Raw genomic sequence first — 21351 nt, forward strand, 5'->3', positions numbered from 1 at the left:
GGGCAGATTTCATTAGGCTTGCGGCCTCTCACCGCGCCACAGCTCCCTCTGTGAGGGAGATCCAGGTTGGAGGATGTGTGGAAGTGTTCGGTAGAGCCCCCTATCTGTGGCTAGAGAGAAGAGCAGGAGGGTGGCAGGGGTCGGCTCAGGCATCAATCTTCCTGCTTTGTCCTGGGCCTTTCCCTCACTTGAGCAGCATGACATTTAAGGTGGGTCTGTTGACTAGGACCCACTCCAAATGAATGTTGTAAAATTCTCATTAATGACAAGCAGGGTAATAAATATAACATTTTTGTCGTGGTGCTTTACAGCATATGGCCCATGCCAGGGAAAAGTGTGATGGGTGTGTGATTGTATGTGGGATTCTGTTTTGCATATTCTAAACATATTCTCAATACAGTGTGCCTCTACACTAGCCTATGTTGAGGTGTGTGTGTGTGTGTGTGTGTGTGTGTGTGTGTGTGTGTGTGTGTGTGTGTGTGTGTGTGTGTGTGTGTGTGTGTGTGTGTGTGTGTGTGTGTGTGTGTGTGTGTGTGTGTGTATTTGTGTGGGCATACATGGGTGTGTGTGTTAGTGATGCACGGGTCAGCTGTTTGCACACCTGTACCCAATTGATCATAACCAATCCGCATGGACTCGAGTCGGACTCCAGTCACAAATTTGATGATGCGAGACTCGACTTGATAGAAAATAACTTGACACTGATGACTTGAAATGATCTGGTCAAATTTTGTAACGTTTTGTCACTCATTTGAATTATGAATTACTCTCCATGCAGTCATAGATAGTAGCAGCAGCACACTCGGCCCTCTGATTGGACCAGCAAACTGCCGTTCAACACGTCGGGAGAGCTAGCGCAGTGTTTCTCAGTTGGGAGAAGGTTTTGTGGGGTCGCAACTCACCAGTGTGAAACTGAATGGGAAAATATATTTTTTAGAAATATTTTAATAGGCTACAAATAGTCTACCATTTGTAGTTTATACAGTTGAAGTCGGAAGTTTACATACACTTAGGTTGGGGTCATTAAAACTCGTTTTTCAACCACTCCACAAATTTCTTGTTAACAAACTATAGTTGTGCATGACACAAGTAATTTTTCCAACAATTGTTTACGGACAGATTATTTCACTTATAATTCACAATTCCAGTGCGTCAGAAGTTTACATACACTAAGTTGACTGTGCCTTGAAACAGCTTGGCAAATTCCAGAAAATTGTGTTATGGCTTTAGAAGCTTCTGATAGGCTAATTGACATAATTTGAGTCAATTAGAGTTGTACCTGTGGATGTATTTCAAGGCCTACCTTCAAACTCAGTGCCTCTTTGCTTGACATCATGGGAAAATCAAAAGAAATCAGCCAAGACCTCAGAAAAACAATTGTAGACCTCCACAAGTCTGGTTCATCCTTGGGAGCAATTTCCAAACGCCTGAAGGTACCACGTTCATCTGTACAAACAATAGTACGCAAGTATAAACATCATGGGACCATGCAGCCGTCAATCCGCTCAGGAAGGAGACGCATTCTGTCTCCTAGAGATGAATGTACTTTGGTGTGAAAAGTGCAAATCAATCCCAGAACAACAGCAAAAAACCTTGTGAAGATGCTGGAGGAAACCGGTACAAAATATTTTGACCCCTGTGAATGTGATGAAAGAAATAAAAGCTGAAATAAAAAATTCTCTCTACTATTCCTGACATTTCACATTCTTACAATAAAGTGGTGATTCTAACTCGCCTAAGACAGGGAATTTTTACTAGGATGAAATGTCAGGAATTGTGAAAACTGAGTTTGAATGTATTTGGCTAAGGTGTATGTAAACTTCCAACTTCAACTGTAGCAAGCTTGCAGTCATCAAGAATCAAGTCGACAATCTACTTGCAAATCTACTAGCTCAGACTGGGAAAATACGTTTTGAATGGTCATCCAACTCGGAATTCCAAGTCGGGAACTCTGTTCTCTTTCTAGAGCTACGACCTGAAGAACACTAATGTCATGATTCGACCTTGTTTCTGCCGAGTTCCCAGTTGTCTTGAAAGCCCCATAAATCCAGAGGATGCCAGACTTTGACAAAATATGCCAACAAAGGACCTGTTCAAGTGAGCACAGCACACCGAGTCCAAATATGTATTGTATGCTGCGGCGTAAGTTATGTAATATGCCAGGGAGATATGAATACTGTTGCTAAGAAAGTAATACTATGTTGTGTAGTAAGCTGTTAGTAGCCCATGTGCCTCACCCTAATAATTTTGTCCCTTTTCCACTCATAATTTAGCCTACTGTTCTGACTTGGTGGTGCACATGTAGCCTATAGCCTGTTTTAGAGAGATGTCATCAAATATTGTAAGAGCTTTCATTGTCTGCTTATATGCCCCCTTTATTTATCCTACGGTTCTGACTTTGTGTACAGGGAGAATACGGTAAGAACAGCCCATGTTCTGAATTCTGTCGCTGTACATTTCAAAAGCGCTGAACAAATATTTAAATTGACTGCGTCCGTCCTAGCCAGCCATATCAACTATGTTTTTTTTTAAAGGTAGTAAATGAGGCTGAATGAACTGTTTCGCTGCCAGACAAAGGCTCTGCTGATCGCCAGGTGTAACAGTGGTAAAGTGTTGGGACTCTGCTGTTGAGACAGCTTTATGTAGACCCTAACAGTTTGTGGGCACCATTTGTCACCATTATAGTCCAATTAATGTATTGTTTAGTGTTGTGTTGTGGCTTTGCTGGCATGCATCTAAAATATTTTTTTGAGAGTGCCCCACCAAGATTTACACGCTAAAATCGCCACTGGATCGGCGTAGATTTATATTATCCATATAAAATACAGTTTAGAAATCTACTACAGAGGCATCTTTGCTCGAACAATAATAGACTACCTGGCAATTTTATTGATGATTTTCATATTTTTAATAGGCCTAGTTTAGGTGGCTACTGGCCATATAAGATAGCTGTAACATCGCGCTGCCTTCAATATTATGGGATGAAGATCTTACACATTCTGATGAATTAAATACAGAATTTGTGAGGAAGAACTTGGCAACGAGTGTTCCGCGGACATGCAACCCTCCATGGTGATAGTGTGTGGTGCAGAAAGACCATGCTTTCCATCCCATCCTCTGCTGCATACAGGTTGGTAGGCCGTATGATTCTGCTTGCTCTGGAATCCAAAGAAGTGCCATTGTATCCCTACCTGATATTGGCTGCTAACATGAATGACTTTCTGCTCAAAATGCAGGTGTAAAACGCAGTTTATTTCTGTATCTGAAGTTTTGAAAATGCGTTGCCGTTTATGGCTGTAATGATAGGAGTCATTACACAGCCGCTGCTTTTTGGGGTTTGTGTGTCAAGAAGTTCAAGAACCACTGAGTTAGCGAACAGATTGCTGATTTGCTTGTGCATCTATTGGATCAGGTGCAGCTCAAATGTCAAATTGTTGGGATAAAGGATTGCCATACTCCTAAAATGGTTTGCTCTTATTGCTCCTAAAATGGTTTGCTCCTAAAATGGTTTGCTCCTAAAAATGGTTTGGTGATCAAGAATATTAACTGTCTACCTTGCAAGCTCACCAGCAATGGGGCATCGAGCACCAATTACTAGCATTGGCCTACTTCTCTTTTGTTATGTCAAAATAGCTTGAAGTGTATCATTTAGTTATGAAGCTTGCATTTGGAATTTGTTCAAATGAATTATTACTTAATCAAAATATGTTGTAGAAAAAAATAATGAAAAGGGCAGTCTGGTAGACTCGATAAATATACAAATATTTGTAGTTGAACAAATCATAGCATTTTTTTTTTAAACTTGTGACTCGACTTTATCTTGGAATGCACGACTTGGATTTGACTCAACCCGTTCGTTCTACTTGGGGCTCAGACTTAAGAGTCGGACCTTGTGACTTGAGACTTGCTTGTGGCTTGATTAATAGGGACTTGATCCCACGTCTGATATGTGGTAAATGAAAATTAGGCCCACACTCGACCCTAACCCGCAATTACAGAAAATGTGCTGTACAGTCAGATGGCTGAACGATTTTTTGACAGGCCTTTTTAGATAGGCCTATGTTTCTGCTTAGAATTTCCAACATTTTGTTTGGCTATTTGTTAGTCAACTCGTCTATAATTAGATACATGCTCCATCTCTTCTGTCATTACTTGTTGCATTAGAAGACTAAGTAAACCCTTGCTCACCAGAATGTCATAAATCGATTGAACGAATGCGTCAATGTAGTTAACATCGGTAAAGTTTGCTTTCTCTTTCTGCTTTAAATTAAAAGCTGTTAAAATGACCCAAAATGTTTTAGTTTTTTTTTTCAGTTCGGCTTGGATGCATATTTTATGTGGTTGAAATACTATCTGTTTTTATGATGCTGATAAAGATGGCACCGCCACCTTTACAGATGGCCTGGAACTGCACATTCATTCTCTCAAGATGCTGAAAGATAGAAATCATATTTCTCCACTCCGAGTCAGCATTTTTGGTGTATCATTTTACTGCAAGAAATGCTTAATTCTGCAGGAGTTAATATTGTATTAGGATATAGGTTTTAACTGCACAAGGACAGTGAAATGCCTTACTTGCAATAGACCTACAGTGTTCAGATTTCAGTTAGGCTACTATTCCATTTAACCCATCTGAACAGTAAGTACAATTCCCTTGACGTGCCATTTTGATGTCCCCATCTTGTGACTGTCAAATTTTTATAACACATAGCCAGCACTGCTATCCTCCCCATTTACCACATAGCCAGCACTGCTATCCTCCCCATTTACCACATAGCCAACACTGCTATCCTCCCCATTTACCACATAGCCAGCACTGCTATCCTCCCCATTTACCACATAGCCAGCACTGCTATCCTCCCCATTTACCACATAGCCCGCACTGCTATCCTCCCCATTTACCACATAGCCAGCACTGCTATCCTCCCCATTTACCACATAGCCAGCACTGCTATCCTCCCCATTTACCACATAGCCAGCACTGCTATCCTCCCCATTTACCACATAGCCAGCACTGCTATCCTCCCCATTTACCACATAGCCAGCACTGCTATCCTCCCCATTTACCACATAGCCAAACCTTTCCCCAACATTACCACTACTGTTCTGGCCTTCCCTTCTATTTATTTTTAACTCTCCATTTCACATCTTTTCTCTTATTGAATTAAACTTGTCCTTTTTTTGTCCTCAGTGCATTGATAACTTTTTCTGCTCAAGTTACCGAAAGCATTTTAAGCGTTTGCCAATTGGCGTGTATTTCACACGCTACGGTTAGGCCCTAAAGCTTAGGCTTGCTACGCACTAACAGCAGTAAAATAATGAAAGAAAAACCTCAAATGTATGTAGTCTATAGATATGAATTGCACAAGAATTATACATTTGTGCATTGTTTTCTCTTCATTCAACCCGCCCGCCCCCACCCACCCTCCCACAATATTTCATGACCCTAAACCCGCCCGCCCCGCGGATATAACCGCAGGGACTATGGGTTATAAGACAACCCGCGCATCACTAGTGTTTGTGTGATTGCTTGCATGTGTTCTTCCATGACTGTAATAATGTATTTATGCCTTCGTGTGATACATACACATTACTCTTCAAATTGGCTGGAAAGAGTCATTTAGGGTTGTTGATGCATACTGTCTTTTGATGCATACTGCCTGTTTCTGGGTAAATAATATTCACTGCCTTGTCCCTTTTTGCCACTGCCTTTGATTAGCGTGTGTGCTAACGTGGGCCCTGCTATTAATCAAAACCGAGGGAGTGTAATTAAGTGTACACTACATTAGTCAGGCTAATTAATTTTGGGGGCCATCCATCCGTTAGCCACTGGGCTAGCACTGATTGGGCCTCTGTTCCGGGGGACCCTGGACACCAGGGACTGTGGGGACTGTGACCCTCCTTGGCTGCTGTCACACACATGCACATGTGCACCCACACACACATGCATATTTACGTGATTGAGCACACACACGCATTTTCACGTCTTTGATCACACACACACACTACTGCCTACTATGTCCCCAAATCCCACAGCAGGTGGGAGTTTCCTACTTAACCAAACTTAACAAAATCTCTATCACATACAATGAGATTCTCAATGTATCACAACATTGTGTATCTTTTAGCATCACCATCTTAGGTTTTTAAACGCATGTTATCACTGACAATGAGGACTGCAGTAATCCAAAAATAGGGATTACGAGATACATTTGTGAGGTCGTCATGATACAGCCTCACCTTGTCACGTGACTAAATGTTGATTCTAGATCAAATTTTATCAGCTCGTATCTCAGACAAAGATGTGTCTATATGAAGATAAACCTTCATGATCTGGGTAATTCATCACAGAGGCCCCATTATATGAGAGAGAGCCCATCTGGATAGAGTGAGATTATTCCCCCTGGGACAAAAGAGCCTGTTTTCTCCTCTCCTTCTTATTCCTCTGTTTGCTTGCCATGCTAATGGAAACACAGAGCGAGAGTTCGGTGACAAGGGAGGAACTTGAGCGATGTCGCTTTGATCAGGACGCCGTTCCGCAATAAAAAACACTCTGCAAATGAAGAACAAGCAGTGGCTTCTGTTGGTCCTCCTCATCAACAACAGCCTCATCATCAACAAGAGCTGCAGCCATTGTGTTACTGGCTGGAGCTGCTGGCAGCTGGGCCGGCCATGCCAGGGGTAAATGACATGGTGTGACAGGGGGTGAGGGCAGCGCCTGGCACCAGTGGTCACCCACCGCACCCCTCAGACCGTAGCGTCGTGGCCTCTCTGGTCCTTGGTTGGCCTGGGCCATAGCCCCAATGAACCCTCAGTCAATGATGCCACACCTGCTAGTCACTCTGGCTACCCCACCTTCTTAGTCTCTAGTGGGGCTTTAGTTCTCTCATTCGCATTTGATCATTTATGTCCTCACACACTTCTCTCACACTTTTTTTTTTCTCTCATCCCAAGTTTCTTTCAGCTGGCTCACTCACTCACCCTCTTTTACTCTCTGGCTGTCTTTCTCGATCATCTCCCTGTCACCCCCCACCGCCACCACCAATCTCCATCTCGCTCTCTTTCTGAATGCAGGACTTTTTTTGTCCTCATTCTTGGACTTTTTTTCTCCATTCCATCCTCCTCTCCTTTCTCCTGACAAGGCCCCCAACATTCCGGAGCACTGATCATTCGTCTTTAACGGCTCAGGAAAGCTTTTCACTCTGGGGGGGGGGGGGTGCGAAGAAAAGGAACAAGCCGATTTGTCTAGCGGAGGGGACTCTAGTCTCACTGAAAGGTTTGGTGTTAAATTGGGTCAGGAAGGCAGGTTACGCCACAATGGGGATATGAGGATATTAGCTAAACGCACATGGCCAGGCAGACAGACAAGCATGTTCTAATATAGTCTTGTCATATGAGCTTAGAGCTGCCTAGCTGCCACCCCCTAGGATGTGTGTGTGTGTGGCGATATTAGGCAGTCCGAGTGTACATGGTTGTAGACAAGATGAGCGCTATTATGTTGAATTATGAGATGAATGCTTTAGTTTGAGTTTCCCTATGGATCTTATCGGTTTTATCTCGTCTCCCAACGCGCTAGATAGACACTTTTTCCACAGAGTCATCCTCGCCTCTATCATAGTCAAAAATGGAGCCCGTCCATGCAGCCCAGCAACTGCTAACAGTGGGTTTTTATTTAGTCCCAAATGAAATGTGGCATAAACTGTTGAGGATAAGGTTGTCTTTGTGCCTGGTTCATAGTGCCTTGCTTGTATGATGTCAATCTATGTTTGACTAATGCAATGCTTGAGGGGGTTACACACACACACACACACACACACAGAGAGATACACACACACACACACAGCCATTCCATTTCCTCCACCCTGTGATGGAGTTTACATAAGGTTCTACCCCCCCCCCCCCGGGAAAGTTCTCCAAGTCATCTCTGTTCCAGCTCAAAATAAGTCAAACGTAATTTGCGAGTTAACGTTGTTAACATTTATACCATTCTATTTTATATCAATCATATCAAGCAAGTCCTACTTTCATGGGCAGTTTCTCGATAGCACAACGTATTCATTACGTATCAACATCTGGGAAAGATATCCAATTAGAAGTTAATGCTGTTTGAACGGAGAATGTAAAGAATGCAGTATCCATCCAAAGGAGATGGAGAGATCTGATTCATGGGGTTGGATAGGCTATAGATACTGTCAGTCACAGAGAGGTGGTCCCACAGAGTGTCTCTTTGTAGCACAGCTGTAAACCCAGCGTTGGCACCTCGGGCTTTTAAACAACTCTGCTCAGTGACATGAGGAGTCTCTCAGCTCTTTTCACAGCCCTCCGACAAATACCCCATATTTAAGAGGCCCCATTTTTAAGTGGCACAGTGAGAAATCACGGGCCTCTTTCTACAATTCCCCTCCCCCCAGTGATTTATCTATGACGGCCATATTGGCCTGGCTCTTTGAGGAGGTGCTCGTCTTTGTCTTAGAGGAGGCCCGAGACAATCCATTTCAGGCCCATTTCACCTACAAGACTTTCCTTTCAGGGGACTGTTAGGCTGAGAGGCACTGGGCTGTCCTAACATCTGTTTGTGTCCAGATCCAGGCGGGGCCCGGAGCACAGTGCACCTCGGCCGGCCCCCTTCTCCTCTCCCCGGGGGCCTTTGTTCCCTGATTTCATGCTATCAGAGAAGCAGCATGTTTTCCTGCGCAGAGCTGTCAGGGGCATAAAGGGACCCCGAGTGGGGTCACATCTAGAGGGATGGTCATGAAAAATGTGTAAAATGTATCACAAAGCCCACCCACAAGATGGTTGCCTAGCGCGTCGCGGGGTAGCAGGGCTACTCTGTATACCTTTCTTTCCCCTTCGCCAGGCTGAATTACACCACAGGGCTCCCCTGTCGCCCTGCCGGACAAGCCGCATCGTTTAGATGCCCCTAAACAAATGAAAGGGTGGCGCTAGCTTCCAAATGAATCCTTGTTCTTTGTCTCCGGGGAGGCATTGTGACGGGGTCCTTTTTAAAATAAATAAATACATTTTAAAAAAGATTGAATACAGTATTATAAACTCTTACGTTTCTTTACTTACGTGCAGGTCTCATTTAGTTTCCTGACTGCATTACTTAGTACCTACTTAGATAAACCCAGGGCCCTACTTATAATCCTGTATTAAGTTTTAGTTAAAGCCTAATAGTAATTCTCTGGGCCCTAATTATGTGCATGAAATGTGTTTGTTGGACTTATCCTTCATGCTGAAGGATAAAGCCCTGCCCTCTTCATTAGGGTATGCAACAGAAAACATTTCAAACATTTTTTTTTTTTTTTTGCACCGGAAAACATAAAGGAGGGTTTCCTTTTTGGACAATTTCAGCTTAGTCCTTCCCTGTGTCAGTCGGTTTTCCATTGCGTTTGGTGCCTACTGAACACAGCCCAGGTCTCACCCTCCAGAGGGGACAGGAGGATTAGAGCTTCATTAATTGTTCAGCCAGGATCGCTATTGATCAGTGCGGTAATGAACTCCATGCAGAGCCTCTGGTCTCTTTTTAATAGAGCACTAGTTGATCACCTCTCCAATATTCTCTAATTGAACCTTCCAACAACAAACCCCTTCCACACACACAACCTCACTCTCTAGGCTAACTTAAATCAGTCCCTAGCTAGTGTGGAATGAGCAAAACGTTTTTGGGATTATATGTGAGTAAATACAACTCCCAACAGTGCTGAGTGAGTGTGTACGATCTGTAATGGCCACAAAGCTGCGTCTTTGTTGGTTTTTTTAAAAGTTTTTTTTTAACGTTGTACCACACAGTAATCATCACCTGATGTTTCAATTTCCCTTTCATGTTGTATTTTTCATTGGGAGGATAGGTTTTCTTCTGAGATGTGAAAAAGTATTAATTGCACTGACGTCCATTCCAAAACGTATATCGAACAACGTTCAAATGAGGCATCATCCCAATAAGGGAGGCGAGCTGTTGAAAGGAAGGGTTTGACTGTAGGACTGACTATAGGCCTATTGCGTTTCCTGAGAGTAACTCCTGTGCGTTAAACAGCCTTGCGGACATCTGCCGTGATTGGTTTCAAACTGCTGACTTAAAGTGTCAGAGGGGAGGTGGGCCGGCCGAGGTTTTCAGATGAAATCTTTCATTAGGCTTTCTTTGTACAGGTGGCAGTAACGCGGCAGTAGCCAGGCCTGAGACAATGACTCCTCTTACTTTGCCTAATACGCTGAGGAGTTCCCAACCTCCTTTACTGCCACCACTTTATACACACACAATGAAGCATCTGGTGGCTTTTTCCTGTTGAGAAGTCTATCGTCAGCCATTGTGGTGGTAAAATGTGCGTGATTGGGGAGGTTTTGTCTGTTTCATTGCTTTCGCAAGTGTGTATGAGATAATGTTGAGTGTGGAATGAGTGTATGTTTGGAAGGTTGGTGAAGTTGGCTATATTAACAATTTGTATGTGTTGGTGTGATGGGGGGGGGGGGGTACTGCTGTGTGCCTGCTCCCAGCTCCAGGGGTGAGTCTACTCTGGAACCCCCAGAAGGGTGAGGTCGTGGGTTCAAAGTGATGAATTTTTATGGGGCTGTTCCCTGTGTTTCAGCCCTGTCCTTTTCTCTACGCGCTGCACTGCCTCTCAAAGACAACTAAGCAGGGCAATTTGTCCTGCGGGGGCCCCTGGAGAATGGGCGTGCAGAGGAGTTAAATACCAGGGGGGGCGAACACACACACAGTCACACACAGTCACACACACACACACACACACACACACCCCACCCCTCCATCCTGTTGTCCTGAATGATTTGTGGCCTGTCCATTATGCTTAGGAAAGGACAAATACATTCGGCAGGGCCCTGAAGGAAGGACAGGGGCAAGAATGGCACCCCTCCTAATGCCACCCGTTGTTTTAGAGAAGTTTTCCAGATGTTATAATGCACAAGATTAATAGGGCACATTATCATTACCTCGCGCACCCCTTTTACCTCACCTCGTTTGAGAGGGGGTGTTTCACACTTGGAGACCCCCCAGTGCGGCTTGCTATCACCGTACCTCAGCTCTCACACTCTGTGGCTCATGGGAAGCAATGAGAGTGTATTTATGTATCAGTGTGTGTGTTGGGGGATGCTCAGGCGAGACAGTGAGGAGAGTCGACCATTCTTTTGACCAGAAAGACACCCGTGCATGGTCCCTGCTGAGTTACCTCTAGCCTAGTGTGAGTCTAGGTCAGAAATAGGGTAACGCGCTAACTGTGAGGGTAGCAGGATAAAGCCACAGTCAGGGTCCATAATAAATAGTCTCAGGGTAGGACTGCTGATCTCTGATCAGGTCCACCTGTCCTGTCCATATAATCGTATCCATTATGATATAAAAGGCTAAACTGATTCTAGATCAGCACTTCTACTCCTACTGAGATGGTTTTGTGTACTATTCCCCCCCCCCCCCCTAGTTCTTCATCCATGGCATTGATGAATCCACTGTGTTTAGTGGGATTAATTAGCAACCCGCAGGGAGAGTGTGTGGAGCTCTCTGGCTGGTCTCCAGGCAGGCTGGGTGGGGAGGGTCAGCCCTGATTTAAAGGCTCCCTGGGTAATGGGTGGCAGGTGGGGAGGACATTTGTTTTTGCCCACTTTGGATCTGAGTGCCTCACCGGTAGGGCAGATGTCTCAATCATGCATGTAGTGCAGGCTGATTAGGAGAGGGAAGAGAGGAGGAGCGCGCTAAGCCAAACCTGCCAACCGTTGGCACCACTCAGGAGCGAGTTGGCAAGTCTCCTCACGCAGCGGTGGGAAAATAATGGCACGCCGTGACAATGACACCCTCCCCACCCCCACCCGGTGACACAAAGGCCAGCCCTGCCCCGTCCCCCCTCGGCGTAATGGAGAATGATCTCTTTAAGCAACAGCGGCCCGAGGGCCATATTCCAACTCATTGTCGCTTCTCTCTCTCTCTCGCTCTCTCCTCAACAATCGAGATTTAATTGCACTCAATGGGTTATTATATTGGGCGGAATGGGGGTGGTGGGAGAGTGAACAGTAGGCATGGGAAATTATTGCATGGGAATCACCCAGTGGTGGGGTTGAGTGTCCAGGCTCTTTGGCGTAAATCCAATAAAACCACCATTGCGCATTGCTATGCCAGGGCAGTCACCTGGCACACGGTCATGCCCGTGGACCCCTGGGACGTTACAAGCCTTGGACTGGGCCGTGGTGGAGAGGACGAGACATATTACCTCAGATACAGGGGGATGTGCTATCTTGAAACCAATACAGCAGTGTTTCCCAAACCTCTCCTTGAGCACCCCCAGTTGTTCCACCTAATTGACGTATTCCAGAAACAGCACACTTGTTTTAATGAAGGGCTTGGTGATTAGTTGGATCGGGTGTGCTTGTATGACAATATGTCTGTGCATTTGGAGGGGTTGGTCGAGAAGAGGTTTGGGAAACACTGCCATATCCGCATGCACAGAGATTTGTTATGCATGTCTACACGCGGTATTGGATGTGCTGAATGGAAGGTATATTGGGGCAAGAGGGGGGATACTGGCTTTGAGTATACAGTAGGTTGTCTTAGGTGTGGGAATGGCGTGTCAGATGGGTTGTGGCTGGGTTGAATGGGGGTTGCGGCATGGTTTTGTTGGTTGTGTCAGTGTTGTGTTTGCGTTGGGCTCAGCAGAGCTCCTCCATCTGTTTGAGGGGCTGGATCAGGAGCAGAAGGGGAGAGACAGTCGGTGTGCCTGTGCTTTGAAGTGGGACAGATTGCTTTAACCTTGTCTCTTAAAAAGAGCAGCTGGAATAGAGAGGTCTTTTCACCACCCATTTCCTTCTCGGACACTGATGAGATTATTCCATTGAAGCCCAAAGCAAGCGCCATCCCCCAAGATTCACCGGGGCAACCTCTTATCTAACCCCTCCACAAACAGGCCCTCTGTCTCCTGTGTTGACCTGTGACCCACGATGCAAAGCTTTGCCGGGCCGGGGACTCTCTTTCTATGGGCTGTTGGAGATTATTGGCGTTCCGAAGCAGTGAAGACATCCCACTGTACATACTTGTTTACCTTCCAAACTTCTCATCCCTGACAGCTGTCCTGTCTATTTTTCTTCTTTTCCCCCACATCCTCATGTATCAAATTAAAAGCCTATTGCTTAACTCAAATTAGTTCCGTTAATATCATTTGGGGAGTCAATGAGAGCATGTTTAGATGTAATATGTTTAAAAGACAGGCGCTTTGATCGGCCAAGCCACCGGCCCTACTTGAAGAGAGAGCTCTGTTCAGGAGCCTCATTCTTGCTCTCTCGTCGCTTACCCAGGGTGCCTATTACCAGATGCATGATCCACAATTAGCGGCAGTGAGCTTGGGTTAACTCGTGGTCAACATCTGTCCTCGGTTATCTTTTCTTCGCTTGAGGATATTTTTTTCCCATTGAATTTCGTATATCTGAGAACACCTGGTCTCTCCTTTCAGTCCCGTCCTGCATTTATCTATAAGACTTAAGCGACGGCATGGCGTTCCCATTTACCCTGCCTCTTCGTTAGGTTAGGGGGGATCTCATGACTAAGGTCCCTGAAATGGTCAAAGGGCTGGTGGGTCGGCAGGCTAGGCTGATCTAAATTAGGGATGTGGGGGAGTTATAGAGAGTGTGTAGGAGGTGTAGGAGAGGGAGGTTGTTTTTCTCCGAGGCCAAAGGAGCGCACTGTGATCAATGGCGTACAATCAGCCGCCTCAGACTCCCATGACTCACTGATCAGTCATAGTCAATGAACACATAAATGAATCAATCAATAACGTCAGGCCTGGCCACGGAACTGCTTAACCTGAACCACTGTGAGGACAGACCACCACCAAACTGCTGGGTGTGTAGGGGACGCAGATTGTAGACTAAACAAGTTGCATAATTTGTTCTGCATAATTAGGCAGATTTTCACTGTAGGCGCACTATTCTGAAAAACGTATTTGTTTCTCAAAAACACTTCCTCTCAGATGAACTGGTTTTCTCTAAAATGGTATAGTTTCACCCAGAGAAATGTAAGCCAAGTTAAATAATTTCCCCTCGATACATGGCACTGTGTCAATTGTTGATTTTTCTTGTTGTACCTTCGGTTGAGAGACAAACAGTTTGCGAAAGGTGTGATAGAAAAGCTACAGCATTGTGGACCTATGATCTCATGGCGCTACGCTCTCAGAAGAAATTAGTACAAAAAACTGTGCGCAGGTGTGCTTTTCACTTGCAATGGGGACATATTCATAGTGATAAGCAACCTTGACCCTTTCTTGGTCGAGGCCAACGCTCACTGGATTACAGAAATAATTTGAACGCGAATGGAGAGGCCATTTCTGTCCTTCAAATATCTTTTTTTTGTTTGTTTTGTTTTTTGTCCAATAAGCTGTGTGGGTTTCTGGCAGTGCTGCTGGCCCTGAAGTGACCAGGGATTTCTGCTTGGCTGGGTTTTGGATTTGCAAAGCTGACAGAAGGACTTCGGTTGGGAAGAAGGAGAGCCAAACACTGCTACCAAGTCACTAACTTGAAAGGCTCATTTGAATAAGATACCTTTTTCCCCAAAAATAAATACACATATTTGCTTAAATGTCCTGAGGTTCACTTAATGGCTCCATTTTGTTTTCTGATTCGCTTTATTTCGATACGTTTTGAAGTCGTTCGTTCTAAGTAAACAATGAAAGATGCCAAAAGAGACCCGTTTTGGTACGTTTTTTTGTAATAATCGTAGAAGTGCATGAAAAATGACATTTGCGGATTGTCTTTTGCTGGTGTGGCTACAATTACTTTTTAACAGGGAAAGTATCTCTGCCTTGCCCTTCTCCAGCTTCTTTGGCCTATTCATTGAACAAAGCTGCTTAAGCGCACTTAAGCGCATTAGCATTTGGATGACAGGGGACCATATTGACCCTGCATTTGGAGGGCCTAAATGAGTGAAAGATGGAGCGATTTGTTAGGGCTTTAGAAACCAGCTTTGGGGGGGGGGGGGGGGGGGGGGACCGGGAACTTCACTTACTGCTCGGTGTTTGTTCTAATCTGGTGTGCCGTTTCGAGCAAGCAAGACTGATTTGTGACATTTCAGTCTAAAGGCCCTTTTTCTGCCTGTTATATTGGCTTGACCTGATTAACTAATCTGTGCTTTGAATTTCAATCAGGCTGCTGTCCCTGCAGTGTGGTATGGGAACCACTGGCTGAGGGATTACCTCATTCAACTGTCTTCAAACACAGATGGTCGAATGTTTAACTAATTGTTAAAAGAGTCCACAAAGGGGAATTTAACCATGCACACGGTCCACAGGGTCAATACATACGAGGGGGACAGTAAAATTGAGCTTTTTTTAGGTTTTGGGGGGGGGGGGGGGGGGGGGGGTGTCTTAAAGAATAATTCAAATGCGTAGTGGTGTGCATGTGTTCTGTGTGTGGAATATAGAATGGGCATCAGTAATGTGATACAGTATAGCCTTCTGTACTGTAGGCTGTACCTCTTTTCAAGTGTGTGTGTGTGTACGCGGGCGCGCATATGTGTGTGAGAGATGGACTGTTTTGTCGTCTTTTGTTGCTGTACCTTGATAAATTGCCATCCTTTGACACCACAACACACAATACACATTTACATTTGTTTTGTCCAAGCCTATCTACCTCAGTATGATATTTTGCTCTATGAGAAGTAGTGAATCCTGCCACTAACCCCCCCCCCCCCCTCCCCCCACGTCTCCCTTCCTTCCTCTCTCCCACTACAGAGTCTGTGCTCCACTGCCACCATGCAGACGGTCAGACTAGGTGACACCAATGAAGTTGACAAGCTAATATTCAGAGAATCTGAGAACGATCGCAAGGTATGCTACATTATTGAAAATGCACTGTATCTGACATTTCAACGTTTTATCAGAATTACTCATGTGTAGCATCTCACCTAAACATAGAGTAGCTTCTTTGTAATAAGAGAAAAATGACACAACCTTTCCCATACGTTAGAATCTACAGGCCTTTACGTGACAAGGCCAGCCTAGTACAGCTTTACAAGGCTTTGCTCAGTTTGGCCCTATGGCGAGAATTAAGCATAAGTGAACAGGTGGTGTTTATATTACACTTCTGATCGAATGAATGCTGCCCCTAACATCACAGCACATTACCCTTCATGAAATTAGTTGAAGCTCTAATTAGGGCTGGTTCAGATGAGGATCACTATTAATCGGCCCTATATTCTGCTCCCCTCCTCTGCCCCTTTTAGGTTGTACTTCAACTTGAAAAGAAGCTTTTCAATTATATTAACCAGGATGTTTTCCGGGAAAACAATGGGACCCTGGTAAGTTATTCATTTTGTTTTGTAACTCTGGGAGGTTTATTAAATTTAGGTTTTTTTTGTGGACGTTATGATAGTCAAAGTAACAGGAATGTGCTACATTTACAAAATGTCAAAATTCACTGCAAAAACAAGTAAATTAAAGACATTGATGTGATGCAGAATTTGATTTGAGGCTTTGAGGGTTTTTTGGGATGTGGGGTTAGGTAAAACGATTAGGCCACACAGTGGGTGTCATTGTGACAGGACAGAAGCGAGTGGTGCAGATGTTCTGACGGAGGCCCTCACACCTTCCTGCCTCATATGAACACTGATTTCAAACATCCTCGCCGTCCTACCTGAGAGGTCAAACACCTCATGAATGCCTCCAGAATTGACAATCTCCTTGCCTCAGCTCCACCCCTCCCTCTTCCCTCCTCATCCCGCTCTTCCTCCACCCTCTCCTCCTCTGCCCCTTCCTCACTCCTCCTCCGCCCCTCTCTCACGCCTCATCCCTCTCCTCCTCCACCCCTCCCTCACGCCTCATCTCTCTCCTCCTCCACCCCTCCCTCACACCTCATCCTTCTCCTCCTCCACCCCTCCCTCACACCTCTTCCCTCTCCTCTTCCACCCCTCTCTCACTCCTCCTCCACCCCTCCCTCACTCCTCTTCCCTCTCCTCTTCCACCCCTCCCTCACTCCTCTTCCCTCTCCTCCTCCACCCCTCCCTCACACCTCTTCCCTCTCCTCTTCCACCCCTCCCTCACTCCTCTTCCACCCCTCCCTCACTCCTCTTCCCTCTCCTCCTCCACCCCTCCCTCACGCCTCATCCCTCTCCTCCCCCACCCCTCCCTTACGCCTCATCCCTCTCCTCCATTCATTCATGATTGTCTGTAATCATGCTAGCATCCACATTAATGTAGAAGTGTTCATTAATGTATTCTATTCTTATTCCCGAAAAAAGTTAATATCAAATACTGTACGTAGGGTAGTGTATGTCCTCTTTAATAAATGATTCAGAAATATCCATATTAAGATTCCCATAGTGGTGAGGAGACACACACAGTACATACCAACTTATGGTGCTTCAATCCTTGGACATATTCATTGGGCACCAAATGGAAGAAAACAGATTGAATCGCAGAGGGACTACCCGGATCTGGTCCAATAATAAAATAATTTTCGTTTTCCATTGCAAAACACTTTGAAATGTTTTCTGTTGTGTGTGTGTGCCCTAATGAATACAACCCTGATTCTTAGCATCCTGACCCATCCTCTTAGGACACAATACTCTGAGTGTATGCACAGTGGCAAGAAAAAGTACCCTTGCAATTAGCTGGACTTCTGCATAAATTGATCATAAAATTTGATCAGATCATCATCTAAGTCATAACAATAGACAAACAGTCTGCTTAAACTAATAACACACAAACAATTATAAGCTTTCATGTCTTTATTGAACACACTGTGTAAACATTCACTGTGGAGGGTGTAAAAAGTATGTGAACCCTTGGATTTAATAACTGGTTGACCCTCCTTTTGGCAGCAATAACCTCAACCAGACGTTTTCTGTAGATGCGGATCATACCTGCACAACGGTCAGGAGGAATTTTGGAACATTCCTCTTCACAAAACTGTTTCAGTTCATCAATATTCTTGGGATGTCTGGTGTGAACCGCTCTCTTGAGATCATGCCACAGCGTCTCAATCTGGTTGAGGTCAGGACGCTGACTGGTCCACTCCAGAAGGTGTATTTTTTTCTGTTGAAGCCATTCTGTTGTTGATTTACTTCTGCGTTTTGGGTCATTGTGCTGATGCATCACCCATCTTCTGTTGAGCTTCAATTGGAGGAAAGATAGCCTTACATTCTCCTGCAAAATGTATTGATAAACTTGGGAATTCATTTTTCCATCGATGATAGCAAGCTATCCAGGCCCTGAGACAGCGAAGCAGCTCCAAACCATGATGCTCCCTCCACCGTACTTTACAGTTGGGATGAGGTTGTGTTGGTGTGCTGTGCCTTTTTTCTCTCCACACATAGTGTTGTGTGTTCCTTCCAAACAACTCAACTTTGCTTTTCATCTGTCCACAGAATATTTTGCCAGTAGTGCTGTGGAACATCCAGATGCTCTTTTGCGAACATCAGACGTGCAGCAATGTTTTGTTGGACAGCAGTGGCTTCTTCCGTGGTGTCTTCCAATGAACCCCATTATTGTTTAGTGTTTTACGTGTTATAGACTCGTCAACAGAGATATTAGCATGTTCCAGAGACTTATGTAAATCTTTAGCTGACACTCCAGGATTCTTCTTAACCTCATTGAGCATTCTGCGCTGTGATCTTGCAGTCATCTTTGCAGGACGGCCACTCCTAGGGAGAGTAGCAACAGTGCTGAACTTTCTCCATTTATAAACTATTTGTCTTACCGTGGACTGATGAACATCAAGGTCTTTAGACGTACTTTTGTAAACCTTTTCCAGCTTTATGAAAGTCAACTATTCTTAATCTTGGGTCTTCCGAGATCTCTTTTGTTCGAGGCATAGTTCACATCAGGCAACGCTTCTTGTGAATAGCAAACTCAAATTTTGTGAGTGTTTTTTATAGGGCATGGCAGCTCTAACCAACGTCTCCAATCTTGTCTCAATGATTGTACTCCAGGTTAGCTGATTCCTGACTCCAATTAGCTTTTGGAGAAGTCATTAGCCTAGGGGTTCACATACTTTTTCCAACCTACACCGTGAATGTTTAAATAATATATTCGATATAGACAACACACAAATTATTGTATTATTGTTTAAGCACACTGTGATTGTCTGTTGTGACTTATCTCATTTGAATTTTATGACCAAAAAAAATCCAGAAATCCAGATAATTCCAAAGGGTTCACATACTTTTTCTTGCCACTGTATGTTCAAGCAATTGGACATATATTGCATTCGGGAAGTATTCAGACCGCTTGACTTTTTCCACATTTATCATGGTTTGAACAATGTGCGTAATTCCAGTCCACATAATACAGTACAATACAATAGTTATACAGTTCACACCAAAAAAGATTAGCCTACTGGAGCTAGTTAAATGTATTTACCCAAGACAGCATATACTGTAGCTAGCTACATCTATGACCTTTTATGTTTTTCTGTTGTGCGTAATGTACAGTAACCTATATAATTTATTGGATAATGGCACAATCATTTGGGCTTTTTTGGGCTTGGGCTCATTAAATGTATGGCTCATCAGGCTCTGGTATCATCAGACTTGAATTTTCGAACAAATCTCAAATAAAATCCAGACATAGGCATATTTATATGCTTTATAATGCTTTTGAATAACATCTGGTTTTGGCGGGAAATACCGGATTACCCGTGTGAGAACTGATATACTCTCGGTATGGAACATTTGTCAAATATCGGGAAAATATTAAACCCTTGGCTGTGTTGTGTTTCGGAGGACACACGACTCGCAACCTTCGCCTCTCCCGAGTTCGTACTGGAGTTGCAGCAATGAGACAAGACTGTAACTACCAATTGGATGCTAGGAAAGTTGAGAGGAAAAGGGATAAAAGTAAAATACAAAATAAGAGTTCTATCTTGGTTTCATCAGACCAGAGAATCTTGTTTCTCATTGTTTGAGAGTCTTTTGGCAAACTCCAAGTGGGCTGTCATGTGCCTTTTACTGAAGAGTGGCTTCCGTTTGGCCAATCTACCATAAAGGCCTGTTTTGGTGGAGTGCTGCAGAGATGGTTGTCCTTCTGGAAGGTTCTCCCATCTCCACAGAGGAACTCTGTCAGAGTGACCATCAGGTTCTTGGTCTCCTCCCTGACCAAGGCCCTTCTCCCCCGATTGCTCAGTTTGGCCGGGCGGCCAGCTCTAGGATTGGGGGTTCCAAACTTCTTCCATTTAGGAATGATGAAGGCCACTGTGTTCTCAGGGACCTTCAATGTTGCGGAAATGTTTTGCTACCCTTCCCCAGATCTGTGCCTCGACACAATCCTGTCTCGGAGCTCTACGGACAATTCCTTCGACCTGAAGGCTGGTTTTGTGCTCTAACATGCACTGTCAAGTGTGGGACCTTATATAGACAGGTGTGAGCCTTTCCGAATCATGTCCAATCAATTGAATTGACCACAGGTAGACGCCAATCTAGTTGTAGAAACATCTCAAGGGTGATCAATGGAAACAGGATGCCAATTTGAGAGAGAACGCCTACACTGATTTAAAGCAGCAATATTTGAGTGATAGGTTTTAAAACTCTGCAGCTGCAATTAGAAAAAAATATAATCTGTGCAATAATGGATGATGGAGATGGAGATGGGTAAATTAGATGCGCATTCTGTCTTTATATTACTATAGCATAGGCTATGCTGCAGCAAATGCAGGTCTACCTGTCACAAGAAAAAAAGTTACCATGATGAGATGATAGGTCTACATGCATTGTGAAATGCGCTCCATACTGAGATGGACTGTCTGTCCCCACCCTGAGTGTTGATGATTCATCATGCAGAGGCCGTAGAGAAGCCACATTTAGACATCGCATTCAATTTCACTCCATGCTGTTCATATAAATAATTTATCATAGTTTACCGGTTTCTCAGTTATTTATCCTGGGAAAAGGGAGTGGTTTTGGGCGGTAAATCTCCTTTCCCACCATTCAACACTAGTAGGTGCACAGGTCAAGAGACAAATTGGCGTAAATCGGGGAAAGGCGGACACCTAGTCAGTTGTACAACTGAATGCCTTCAACTGAAATGTCTCTTCTGCATTTCACCCAACCCCTCTGAATCAGAGAGGTGCGGGGGGCTGCCATTATCGACATCCACATCTTCGGCGCCCGGGGAACAATAGGTTAACTGCCTTGCTCGGGGGCAGAATGACAGATTTTTACCTTGTCAACTCGGGGATTCGATCCAGCAACCTTTCGGTTACTGGCCCAACGCTCTAACCAATCAAGGTGACAGACAGTGCCAATATCGCCTTACCTGGGGTGTGTAATCATTAGTCCAAACAGTTATTATTAAGAACAGTTTCTATTGTAAGACAAGAGTTTATTTTGGACAAATTCAGGTAGGTCCCTCACAATTTGGTTTACTTCCGTTT

At 44.5% G+C, this 21351-nt stretch overlaps 1 protein-coding gene across 3 annotated transcripts in view; it reads left to right on the plus strand.

Annotated features, from left to right (window-relative positions):
- inpp5a (inositol polyphosphate-5-phosphatase A) overlaps nt 1–21351 on the plus strand; it is a 185552-nt gene that overhangs the window by 139926 nt on the left and 24275 nt on the right. For all 3 annotated transcript variants that reach the window (XM_031835845.1, XM_031835844.1, XM_031835843.1), the window contains exons 10-11: nt 15717–15812; nt 16208–16282. In XM_031835845.1, coding sequence (XP_031691705.1) covers nt 15717–15812; nt 16208–16282 — 171 coding nt within the window. The remainder of the gene's footprint in view (nt 1–15716; nt 15813–16207; nt 16283–21351) is intronic.

This window comes from Oncorhynchus kisutch, linkage group LG11 (genome assembly GCF_002021735.2).
Source record: "Oncorhynchus kisutch isolate 150728-3 linkage group LG11, Okis_V2, whole genome shotgun sequence".
Lineage (NCBI taxonomy): Eukaryota > Metazoa > Chordata > Actinopteri > Salmoniformes > Salmonidae > Oncorhynchus > Oncorhynchus kisutch.